At 38.4% G+C, this 13,386-nt stretch overlaps 1 protein-coding gene and 1 long non-coding RNA gene across 11 annotated transcripts in view; both read left to right on the top strand.

Annotated features, from left to right (window-relative positions):
• LOC124182409 (ensconsin-like) overlaps positions 1-13,386 on the top strand; it is a 77,167-nt gene that overhangs the window by 13,781 nt on the left and 50,000 nt on the right. For 2 of the 10 annotated variants that reach the window (XM_046569654.1, XM_046569649.1), the window contains exon 1: positions 12,191-12,668. The exons of 6 other annotated variants lie outside the window; for them this stretch is intronic. Coding sequence is in view for 1 of the 4 variants with exons in the window: in XM_046569657.1 (XP_046425613.1) it covers positions 362-428 (67 nt within the window). In the remaining 3 variants the exon portion in view is untranslated. Of the gene's footprint in view, positions 1-346; positions 429-12,190; positions 12,736-13,386 lie in introns of those variants that run through there. 2 more of the 10 variants (XM_046569657.1, XM_046569650.1) reach the window with 2 other exon arrangements.
• LOC124182451 lies at positions 7,131-13,382 on the top strand. The gene is made up of 3 exons (XR_006870769.1): positions 7,131-7,142; positions 11,792-12,197; positions 12,864-13,382. It is a non-coding gene; the product is annotated as an uncharacterized LOC124182451 (long non-coding RNA).

Genomic DNA, 13,386 nt, shown 5'->3' with positions numbered 1-13,386 from the left:
AAGTCTACTTCATCTTCTCATCATTCGCACATATTCCAGCTGCTGCATCGCGTCCTTCTTATCCTTATCCCCGTCCTCATCTTCATCCTCTTTTCAACGTATGTACAAAGTATAGATTAATACCGTCTCACCGTCAGAGACAGTGCTTGTCTTGCTCTGCTATATTGCATTATTAAGTCCGTTAGCTGCCTCACGTCATTTTATACCTAACTGCTTGTCCCGGTTGTACCCCCTTTAATCGCAACCCTCTGACCCCTGACCTAGGCGCGGCGGCGGTGCTGGTGCGGTGTGATCATACGATACGTTTGAAGTATACTACATACAGTATATACGTAGTATTTACGTGGATACGATAAATATTATGTGGTGTTGCAAAAGGTTAGATTCCTCGGATTGGCCTGTGACAACCATCGTCCGAGATACTAGAGGTTCGTAATCCTTTCGAAGGTGTTCTGTAAGGGCTATACAAAGGCAAGGCTGCTGATTTAGGCTTCTGATATTGCTTCTTCTTCGTATTCTCCTTTTTCTCCTTCTTCTCCTTCTTCATCATGATCATGATCATCACAGCTTCCCACTATGCAATATTTTTATTTATTTTTTTTTAAATTTATTTTTTGCCGTACCATGCAGCTTTTTGAGCCAATTCAAACGTGCATATTCACTACATGTGGTTCTTTCAAATTTAATTCATCTTCTGATTTTCGATTATGATGGCAGTATTCATCGGATCCTTCACGCGCAAGCATAATCTGTTGCCGCTTTTACTCGGTGTACACAGAAAACGGTCACTTAGCACATATGATTTTGAGAGTGATATGATGAATTTCATATTTGTTTTTTTTTTTTTTTGTTTTCACGCTATTTTTGTAGTTTTGGCACAAGCCGATACATGCATATATAAATAAGAAAAATTGGCAGTTGCGTAAATTTAGTGTAGATGTTGAACAATACAAGTTTATAAGTGAAGATATACACTGGAACGATTATCCTAACGGTTGATCAATGACTGTCCAATGACGTTGTTGTCGTTACTGTTTGATTGCAGTAGCAGCAACGCGTGACGGTTTTGCGGTGATGTTGGGTTGTGTAAATCGTTTTATGTAGGTGGGTGGTGTTGGGTATGTGTAATGTGTTATCGACGATGTGAAAAACGAATAGGAGGCGGGTTGCGGTGCCTCTACGTGTCGACGAAGCCCTATTAACGGCACTGTGCAAATTGCCGTTTAATCGCATTTGCATGTATATTTTAATGTAATTCCACTTGTCGGGTTGTGACGCAAACATACGTACACCAGGGTTCATCTCGACTCGGGGTGTATAACGCTAAAGCGTCGCGTCGGTGCTTCCGAAACAACGATAAATCAAAATTTGAAAATGAACTTTCTATGCGATAGAGAGAGAGAGAGAGAGAGAGAGAGAGAGAGAGAGAGAGAGAGAGAGAGAGAGAGAGAGAGAGAGAGAGAGAGAGAGAGAGAGAGAGAGAGAGAGAGAGAGAGAGAGAGAGAGAGAGAGAGAGAGAGAGAGAGAGAGAGAGAGAGAGAGAGAGAGAGAGAGAGAGAGAGAGAGAGAGAGAGAGTGACGACGACGATTAAACGTGTCAGACTTTGACTTGGATAAGAGATGATGTTGCTACGGGAGAGAAGAAGGAAAAAGAAACGTAACAGACGAAGAGATAGAGACGGAGAGAATGATTGAGTGTGTGGAAGAAGAACAGGACAATAAAGAAAAATAAAAAACGATAGAATTACACCGGAAATATTCCGGGCACGTGCGCAGGTCTCTTCACTGGTCGGGAATTCCGTGGCACGCGACTTTGACCAAGGTCAATTCTCTCTCTCGCTCTCTCTCTCTTTCTCTCTCCTTCTTTCTCTTCCTTGATTTACCTTTCTCTGATACCTCGACGTTGCGAGCCACTCGTTCTCTCGCCGGTTACTCTTAGCTACTCGTGTAAGAAAAAGAAAAAAAAAAAAAAAAGCAGCAGCGAAGGTCGATTAGGTATATATGTGCTACATATGCTTTTCGCTCTGATCGATCGATTTTACAAGTTAAATTTAAAAACATTATCTTTGAATTTGCTGCTGTGCTGAGTGATTTCAATAATTATTTCCCTGCTAGGTATGAAAAGTTGAAAATATACATGGATGATGATGATGATTCGATGATTGAGGAATATGGTTCCAACGGCGATCGAAAGTCATACACAGACAGAGTTACAACCTTTTAATTGTACCTATTCCATTATATTGCCTAATACATGATATTCTGCTTATTTTTCATTTAACGCTGACATTGCCACAGTTTTTCCATCCATACCAATCTGTTCATAATTCTTATATCAGTGTTCAGTTTGGATGTGAAGAATGCGTAAGTCGGAACGGACAAAGGGTATGAAAAAGCCGATCGTTGGAACTGTACGAACCATCCCACTCTGTCAGACTCAATCAAGGATTACAACTAGGTGGTACTTTTACTTTATCGATTGTCTACAGCGACCTATGAGTCGTCTACGGTGGTGCTGCTACCAGTCTTCGATGCCTAATTCCCTATTCCGATATACTAATTTGGTATAAGCATGTAAGCTTGTCACACCACCCTCGGTATGAGTTATGGCTGCAACAGCACAGGAGACGAGCTTGTATCGAACTCGAAAGAGAATCGCCTGAAGCTATGCTACTCAACGGTGGCCTTAGTAGTGTTATACCCGCTTTGGACAAGTCCATTATTCTGACCCAGAATTGTGCTGTTTTGTATTGGAAAAAGAGGGAAGCTGTAGTCGACAAACTGCTGAACAAGTTTATTATTCACGCGGTTATAAGTATCGTCGTTGTCTTTTTCGCATTTCTATGTGTAGAATAACAAAGACGAGAAGAAAAAAAAACAGTTGGAGAAGGAGGAGGCATTGCTAATGAAGGAACTAAAATAGGCTTGGTCAGGATCTCTAATCATTCGTGTAATTTCAAGTGCTAAATTTACTCACCGTCAGTTCTCTGCACTTTCGGTTCAGCGTCTAGCATATTGTAGACAGGCAGCTAAAACGCCCTGTTGTTGTTGTTGCTGTTGTTGTTCAGGCATCACTTGGAAATTGATTTATTGGCAACGCAAATGCCCTTTGGATATACGTAGAGCTACTTGGAATGGAGATTCTCCGCACTCTTTTTTACTTGGTACTCATACGTACTACAAATACAAAAATTAAGCAACCCCGTTGAAGTGATGAATAGAAATGATGGGAAAAAAAAATGTTCTCAGTACTGTTTTCTGGTTTCCGTTGTCTTCTTGGTCAGCTGTTACGTTAGATTCAAATGAAAAATGATAATTCCTGTTTAAACGGGGCTGGCGTACCGTTACTGACCCCGCATAACAGTCCCTGAACACTTTGTACTCCCTGAAGAGATTAACCTTGTTTAATTTTACGATGGGGGTGCCTAGAGAACCTTGAACTCGGTAGGGAAAACTTTGGGAGGGTTGTTGTGGTGTGATGAGTGGATTTTTTTTCTTTTTGATTCGTTTCAAGCACAGTCTCGTTGTCGTTGTGAAGTCGTTTTGCTAATCCATTCGAATGATTTGGGTATGATAGGATAAATTAATTATAAAGAAATTTATTCGCTACAATGTTACTGCTCGTTTTATGTGAAGCTGCATTACGTCATCAACGTCTAATCAGGGATTCTGTGGGTCTTAAATACTGACTACATATCAACTGATAAGTAAATTGGTGTTGTAAAAATTTCACTATGCTAAAATATCGCTCCAGGATGTACGTTTTTATTCTCAGAAGAGAAGAAGTAAGCGAAACGATTCCCTATCACGGTTATCGTTTTAATGATATTGTTATTACGTAATTCATATATAAAAAAAAAAAAAAAATCGAATATCGGGCCAAGTTTCAATTTTTCACACGGCAACGCGTTTAATTTCAATCGTTACGAGGTCGCTTATACATTGTTCAGTAAACAAAATTTCTCATCGCGAGAACTGCAGTGTGAACACAAACGCGTTAAAAAATAAAAAATCGTTGGGTCTGCAAGCAACCGGATATAAACACGTCTAAGAGCGTAAAAATATTTTATAAAATTATAAAAGTTTCTTTGAACTTCATTTCATGTTTTTATAACATAGTCGTAATGTTTTTTTTTTTTTTTTTTTTCCCACCTCTATCGTGTCTATAATCGAAATCGCGTCGTGACATTTCTATCTGCATATAATTAATGCAAGAATAAAATCATGTCGCTTGATATTATCACGTCATCCGTATACCGAGCATACGAACAAAGTTTTGAAGTTGAAGAACGCAAATCAAAATGGAAAAAAAAAAAAAACTCCTTACAAGTATAAAAGTTCAAATCGACCGGGGTTTTGGTAAAGGTTACGCCGACCGTTTGGCGGCGTTGCGTTGCGGCGAGTTATGAAACTAGCCGACTCGGTCGATGCGACAGTTACCTGACGGAGCGATCGATAACACCGAATCGATGGTCGGTAACGGGGAATCGATGGTCGACAGTCGATTGTCGAGAGACGGAAGTCGGAGTAGCGAGGAATCGATAGTCGGGCGGGGATGACGCGCGATCATGCGGAATGGGGAATTACCGATTGTAGTGGAGGCCCGGGCTGCGCTGACCCGATAAGTCCTCCGTCCGTGACACGCAACCTGACTAGGGTAAAAAAAATTTGACGTAAAATTAGACGAAGAACTGTTGATAAGTGAAGAAATTTGAAGAAGAAGAAGAAGAAGTAGAAAAAAAACGAAGGAGAAGAGGAAGGAGACAAGAAGCGTCAGACTGATTCTCCTCTACGAGGATATATTATTCGCCCATTCGGCACGACGATGTCGTTTCGTTCCGCGGTACTGTAGGCCACCTTCTTTCGTACATGCTGCAAGATTTAACGGGTCGTCAGCACGGCCAATTTCATGGGGATTTAGCCCGTGACGTTCGTTTCTAGCTTTTTCTACGACAACGAGTATCGCTATTGACTTTTATATCGTACGGGGCTTAACCCGCACAACCTGTCACGTTGCGGTTAAAAGAGAGCACGACGTACAAAAAAAAAAAAAAAAAAAAAAAAAAAAAGACGCGAAAAGAGAAATGGTTGAATAAAAGAAAGGAAAGCTGTACTGTTATATATGACAGCATAAAAATTTCCCTGTGTATTTTCTAAAAATCTTGCCGACGGGTAAAACGCGAGAAAATTGTACTGGCTGCAATGCTACGTGTAGAAGAGATTTTTGTTCAACAAAAATTTGTCAATCGGATGAAAACTTGAAACCAATTGACATGTCTTTCATCGAAGTTGAATTTTTTCTCAATTCTCGTGAATGTTCAAGCAACGTTAGAGGTATCGATTACAGTGTCAGAATCAATGACAGAAAATTTTGTGGTACCCACTTCGATTGAAATTGAAACCTGTAATTTTTTATCTTCCCTACATTCTATTCTCTGCGGTTGAGTATACATGAAAGAAAAAACGAAAGGACTAGACGGGGGAGGAGGGGGGAAGACAAAAAACGAAGTCAACGATGTAACCGTGAGTGAAACGGAACCTTTATATCGGTCGATTGACTGAGTTATAACAGAGTTCGGTTCATTGTTCAATCTTCTGTCGTGACTTTACGCGCGAAAGTTCACCTGCCGGTTGTGGAATTATACAGTCACCAGCGGCACTTCTACATGCCTGTGATACTGCCTTGCGTCACTGCGTCACAGTCATACTTTGCGCAATTTTCCGTCTAGCTGTCACTCTTTTTTTATTCAAAGATCGAAGACAAAAAGGTGAAGAAAAATCAACGCGAAGAAGAAAAAAAAAAAAAAAATCCTCTTTCCTTTCGTAAAAAAAAAAAAATCCTCTTTCCTTTCGTTACGCGTATTGCGTAATTTGCAGCTAATTTGATTCGAAATTCAACCGTGCAGATAAACGTAGTTCCTTTTTTTTTTTTTACTTCCCCTCTGTTTTATATATTTCGCCTTCGTATTCGGTACGGATGCAGCTGCTAAATTTCATACTTATTTGATATATCGCCCATTCAATTTCATTCGCGTATCACCTCCACATGGAAACCATTATTTTTTCATCTCATTGATCCCGCAGGATCGTTCGCTCTTCTGCGAAGTGGCGAATTTTAATTTTTTTTTTTTGATTTTTTTACAACAGCTATTTTATTCGCCGTGCAAACGTATAAATTTAGAGAGTGATTGGCCCGTGTTAACGATCGTGTTTCTACAGATAATAGACCTACTATACGTAAGTAACTAAAGATTCTAAAGTCACTGCTAACGAACGATCAAATTTACAGCTGATATTGAAAACTGTTAAAATCAGGAAGAAGTAGCTTTAAAAAAAAAAAAATTGGTAATGTGAAATTATTATTCGAATTCTGTACTTGCGAAATAATTATTGAAGAATCTTTGAAACTATTATTGAAAATTGAAACATTTGAAATGAAAATAAAGAATTTTGCCGAGTAGCTGAAACGTTTTAACTTAAATCCATGACTGGTTGTTTCGTTATCGCTATAGGCTCAATGACCGTTTATATACGGACAGATGTAAATTTAAATCTTGGACCACAATCTGCCGGTCGAGATGCTAATCACGTAGTAATCATCAGGTCGCTGATTGCCAAGCGGTATAAATTTTTTCTCACCCGTGATTACGGCCAGTTTGACGATCGTTTCCTTGTTCGTTGATCGTACTACTCGCTGATAATGAGCTGCCGAATAACTGCTACACTGCATCGTGTCTGTTGTAATGTGACTAAAAACTGTGAACTACTTCAGGGTATATTATGTACCATCATCATTACTGTTATTGGCGTTGCACCGACGGACGATATTATTGTACGATGGTTAACAGATTATGCACAAGCTCCGTATAATCCGTCTGCCGTTCCTTCTGCACGTTTGTACATAGGGTATGTAAACGTGCTAGTGATTACAGGTATTATCGTTGTATTACCATTGTGTCTTGGACGTTCGGTACGTCTGTACTATTATTTATGCTGCTGGGCAGAAACTAACTATTACTAACTGGGTTTACGACCGCGATTGACTTCGTAGGTACGGAAGAAGGAGAGAAAAGGGAAAAAAAAAATGAAAAAATTTGCGAGGATAGAGTGTAGGGAAATTATGGAATTGTTGTGACTGCAGTGTAAAGGAAAATGGCGATGTATGAACATTGAAAGACAGTTTGAACCACTCGACTGCCTAGGCTTGGTTCAAACCCGTCCGTACCGTTACTGCCAAGAATCGTGAAATGGCGTTATAAAGTAATTCAATGTTTTTGGGTGTCTCGGGTGAATATTTACTCTTGAAACCATTTGTTTTAAGTATTTTTAGAGGTCAAGTAATACGATTATGACCATAAAAAGGTCATTTTTCAACCCTGTTCGTAAAGTTTTGAGCACTCGAAGTTGACGAATTACTTCATCATTTTCTCAAATGGCGTCGTAGAAGGAATTATCAATATCTTTTTTCGGGATGGATTTTTCATTTGAAAAACAATGAATAATAATATTTTTGTGTCCAAATACGCAATTTCAAAAATTACCGAGTCAATATGATTTACGATACAGTATAACTCTATAGCTTATAAGAGAAAAATTACTGTTTAATTATTGAAATTGCGTATTTGGATTGAAAAATATTCTTATTCAATGTTTTTCAGAAAGAAAATTGATCCCCAAGAATAAAGACGACGGTTTTTTCTACGGCGCCGTTTGAGGAAATGATAAAAAATTCGTCAACTTCGAGGGTTCAAAACTCTACAAACGCGGCTGTTAATTGTGATCTGAGAATTAGCAAGTGAGCTCAAGACGAATATTGAAAATACGCGAGGTGAAAAAAGGCGTTGCCCCCTTGTTGCACATGATTCTTTACATAACAAGAGTGTTACGCGGTATTCTTTTTTCACACGAAGCGCAAAATTGTGGTTAGGGTCGCGTAATGTCAGATTTCTTTACGACAGCGCATGCGCGCAGTAAAGAAAAGCGTTAAAATTGGTATTTTCTGTACACCGCGCATGCGCGTTCGCCGATTCGCTCTGCCGTCATAAAAACCGATAATTTGCGTACGGAAAACACTCGTGGGGAAAAACCGCTTTCCTCTCTGTTCTTTTTACAATACAGATTTGAAAATTTATCTAGAAAAACGAGGAAAGAAAAAAAAATTGAAACAACTTACGATACAAAAAAAAAAAAAAAAAAGACGAAGAAAAATCTTCTGGAATATCTTCTTCGGATTCTCCATGTCTGTTTCCTCTTGTACTTCTTCAGTCTCTCACTTAAACTCTGGACTGCTGCATCATTCTCAATCTGTCTGAGATTAGAATCGCAGCCGCGGGGGTGGTGGTGGAACGACCTCAGGGGGCGAGAGTGGCTCTAGCAATATTTTATGACGTGTGGGGGGCTAAAGGCACGGCAAAGCAGGTATTGTGTACCTACGTACGTCTACATAGAACGTCAGTCGTGCGGGCGCCGAGTTTACGGAGTCGGCTGCCTTCCGTTCTATCGACCCTTGTTTTAACCGCGTCAACACGGCGCCCCGACGCTGATGGCGTCGCCCTGGCAAAACCCGGTGACCATGCGTCTCGGATCTGCATGCTAGCTGATGCTGAGCGGATCCTGAGAGGGTTAATTTTTTATTATTCAAGCGTCCTAAACTCTGATCTTTTAGGTATCCGACGACTTTTCACGCAAACGGAGATATTTCGTTTGTTAAATTACCGCAGTACGCGTACACTGAGAAAAATTTCATTTGTTATAGTAACTAGAAAAATTTAGTAAAACAGGTATCGTTAAAAAAAAAAAACTGTGTACTATATCAACGGTTTATTAATTACCTTTATTATTTTTCATTCATTTTTTTTTCTAACTAAAGTTTAGAAATATGGTACCGAGTACTAAATGAAAAATAGTTTTTTATGGCTACGTAAGCAGAAAATTTAGCCACCGGTTTTATCTTGATATATACTGTTTGGTTACACGGTTTGCACATGTTGCTACACATATTTTTGTGTTTCCATTGCGATAATTTGAATTTCGTGCAACGATAGATTGTACAGGAGATTGCAAATATGTGAGACAAACTGGGGAAAAAAAGTTACGAGGCTGGAAGTACGAAATGTTGATAAAATAAAAGTTATTGTTTTGCTAATTCCTGATGCAGCTTCGAAGCAGACGAGTTTGCGAGATATTATTATGTTCTACACTATTTATATTACCGGTTACTGAATTTCAATGAATTCTAAAATAATGCGAAGTAACGATTTTGAAGAAAATCTATCGTTAGTTTAAGGTTGCCAGCTTCACTATCGTTATATAATATTGCAGGTAGTTCAAATTGTACGTTTTTAAAATGAAGAACAATTAAAATTTTCAAAATTTTCAAACTCTCGAGTAACCTATAACGTAGACACAAGGCGTGGTCTCCATCTTGAGAATTTTCGCAGACTCGACTTTCCGGAGTTTTTATTTTATCAAAAGGTTGATGAATTGCCACGACTGTAAAAGTAAAAGAGCAAACTTTAATCCTTGATTAAAAAAAAAAGAAATGTGTTACAAAATGATATAAAAGTTGAAAAATGCATGAAAAAAAAAGAAAGCAAATCCGTTCTTCAGTTTCTATCAACAAAATATATAAACGTGAGTAAAAATCTTATCGAATAAAAACTGTAAAAAAAATCTGACGTTCAATCGGGACACGCCCCGAATTTTCAGATTCTTATAACAGTGAACTAATTATCTTTTGTTCGGTATTTTTTTAAAGACTGAAAAAGAAAAAAATCATATCCTTGGAAATGAACAGAATTTCAGACATGTTCATTACACCCTATAAACTTATTAAAACATTCCCATCAGCAGTTACAAAAATCGTTGAACAATTGCTCAGTGCTCCGATGTAAGTACGAGTATCAATTATAATTGTTAAGTGTAGTTACAGGCCTCAATGACAGAAAATGCTAAATAATTTATAGAACACCATGTCCGACTCGTGGTGGTGAAAAATCGATGAGGCATGACCTAAGTTGGCTCGAGTTTGAGTTCGGTTGCTCGCTCGCGCGTTTGCTCTGAATTCCTGAAATAGACCGAGATGATGATCATGATGACGATGATGATGATGATGATGATGATGACGATGATGATGATGATGATGATGTTGGGAATAGATCCTCGGCAATGTTTCCCGTACTTTCGACGTGCCCATTTTGACTTTTCCCACCAAAGAATTTCGATTTTTCGTATTGTATTTATTTATAGTTATGCAGTCTTGGTGATTAAAATTGTTCTGTATCTGTACCGGAAGCTGTCGCTTACTTGGATTGACAGTGAAATTATCAATGCGGTCGAAGCGAGCGATTTACTTTCGAGAATTTTAAACGCACGAGCTGTAAAACGCAGCAAGTTTCGTTGTAATTACAGTCTTGCGCCACGGAAACTAACTCCGTAACAATTTATATACCTCGTTATTTCCAATTAATTATAATTGCCAACTTTCATTGCAATTGTCACATACTGGGGGAGGAGTTACATCTACTCGTGTTGATACAGTCGCTGGTTTCATTTATTAAGCTCCTCTTTCTTCCTCCCCAAATACCGATCATATTCGTTAATCAATTGGAACCAGTGTAGTTTTTTTTTTTTCCCAAATTAATTAAATACATTTTGCGGATAGTAATTTTTTACCGAACATTAAGTATAATTCGACTTCGTCCAAGTCGCCTTAAACGATTTTTTTCAACGTTCAATTAACGCGAATACGTGTACAATTGTTTTAAAACATTGCTAACATCAACAACAACAGTAGTAGTTTTGTTAATTTTAAATGGACTGACGTAATTTTGTATACGCGCAGCAGCTCTCCGTTATCCCGAATCTGTTACAGTCGTATTATTTTAGCCAGTACGTATACCGTGATACGTCGACTCGCGAAATAGACTTTTGCCAAAATTAATCCTTCCTATTTCGCACTTACGTTTATGTTTGTACATACGTATCGCGCATATATATATATATATATATATATACATGCATACGTCCAATGTATAAATCAACGCGCGGATACGTATTAGAAACTAGTATAGATTCGAATCTAACAAACGTCAGATTCGATCCTAAAGATAGATTTTACGTCGAGAAATTTCCGCTTGGCAGTGTTCCATTATATTTACGATGAAAAAGACGAAATACGAAATAAAAAAAAAAAAAAGTACGATCTCATTAAAAATTTTCATTTCCTTCGATCGTTTGTATATTTAAATCTTAATAAAAAATTTAAATCAAACACACACGTGCGCGCAAAATATAAATTCATATACACGTATGTATAACATAAAATTGCTGCTGACGTATTTATTTGTAACGTATTAAAGAAATCTGAGATTTTGCATTACAGATACAAATTCTGACTCACGCGCGATATTACAGAGAAAGCAAACGCGATTTTTATCCCGGTTATACTTTCCCGGTTTTACCCCCCCCCCCCCCCCCCCCCCCCCGCCACTTTTCGTTATCTCTCCGCAACCTGGTTTGCGTCTTCAGCGCATTTCGCACAAGTCCGCGGTTCTCTTCTGCGATCCGGTGCCGCCGGTGCACTCTTTGATTTAGAGAGAAACGAACAAACAAATAAATAACTAAATAGATAAATGAAAAAAAAAAAAAAAAAAAAAGTAAGAACAAGAAAGAAAGAAAGAAACAAGCTACCAGTCTGCGCTACGCTGTTTTGCACGATCTCTTGGCGCTGCGCAAAGCTTTCGGACATCAGCAGGTGCAGCAGTCGGTCGCTGGGTGCGCGGTGCTTCAGTCAGTCGCTGTCCGTCGTCGGGATCGCGTCAGCTCGTCGTTGGATATCCGGGTTTACGCGCTGAAGCAGAAAGCAGCTGTCAAAACCGCGAACGTGCCGCTGCACGAGTCTCGTTTTATGAATTTTTTCGCGCCGTTAGAGAGAGAGAGAGAGAGATTGGGAGAGAGGGGGTGGGGGGAGAAAGGCAATCTGTAAAAAACAAACATCGTCGTACAATTAACGCGCTATTTATATTTCAAATTTACAGTCACATACGTGCAATCTTTTCCTTTATATATACATATTGTATATATATATATATATACACATATACCTATATTTTCTCTCGTCGTTTATTCCGGCTTCGACTATCCGACTGTATTGTATACAATGATCCAAGTTTCCAATTATACGAATCGTTTGTCGCGTACGTATATTACATGCAACAGTTGTGTTCACCTTTGATGTACGTATAATGTTCGAGCTTTCCATGCCAATTATCAATTTCTCGTATAATTGACAATCCATGCGTACATTGTCACGTTAATGATATGTATTTTTCTCTCACGTACCGTGTAATTTAACGGTTAAACCGTAACGTGCGACAGTCCGTTTGCTGTTCGTGTGTGCATGACTATGTTTTATCCGATAGTCGCTTCTTGTGATATGTGGGACGATTGAAGAATCTCGATTCTGGGCAGTGACTGGAAAAAAAAAAGAAAATCTCACCTAAACGCTGTATTTTTTATTTTCTTTATCTTATTTTACAATCTGTGTAATGTAACGCGATTGGTGGGTCAATTGACGCGGTTGAGGTATCCCGCTAATTGATTATACTTATGTACGTGTTCTGGTTTTAACAACTCGAATCTTCGTTGTTCGACCTAATGATACATAGGTATATATAGCTACGCTTGTTATAAAATCGGTCGGACATAGTTCGCGCATTTTGTGCCATACGTAAGGTACTTGCAGCTTATGTGTAACCTCGTTAAGGTTTCTTTCTTTCTTTGATTCTTTTTTCTTCTTCTTCTTCTTCTTCGTCGTCATCATTATATTTCAACTCTTCAATGCTCAGTCGCACTGTTTACAGTTCAGAATATTCTAATATTATGTAACGCAACTCACGGACTATTTGACGGGTTCTTTTTTGGTATTGAATTTTGGAGAGTGGATCTTTTTTAAAAAATCGCTGAAAGTATCGAATTGATGAAACATCAGTAATGTACTTATACAACGGAAAAAGTATTCGGGTATAATTAAATACCTGTAATATCGTTGAGTTTTTTTCAATTTAAAAAAAAAACAAAAATTCGAAAATATCAGTCTCAAAAACTGTGAGGTGTACAAAACTTGGTGAAACCCATTAATTGCGAGATCAATCAACTGTTTGTTATACCGTTGTTCTTAATTTATTTAACCTCAACTCTACCGACGCGTCTTAGACCTTGAAGAGAGTCCGTTCAATTATTTTTACCATCCACGAATTATTTATATTTACGCATGTATAAAATCAAGGCAAAGAAAACATAAAATGAAACCATAACCATGCTCGAAAATATTGGCATCCATGCATCAGCTCCAAGTGCCTTACCTAAAACACACCTAAAACCTGC

Source organism: Neodiprion fabricii, chromosome 5 (genome assembly GCF_021155785.1).
Source record: "Neodiprion fabricii isolate iyNeoFabr1 chromosome 5, iyNeoFabr1.1, whole genome shotgun sequence".
Lineage (NCBI taxonomy): Eukaryota > Metazoa > Arthropoda > Insecta > Hymenoptera > Diprionidae > Neodiprion > Neodiprion fabricii.
Note: the sequence above shows the minus strand (reverse complement) of the source record. Positions and strands in the feature narration are given on the sequence as shown.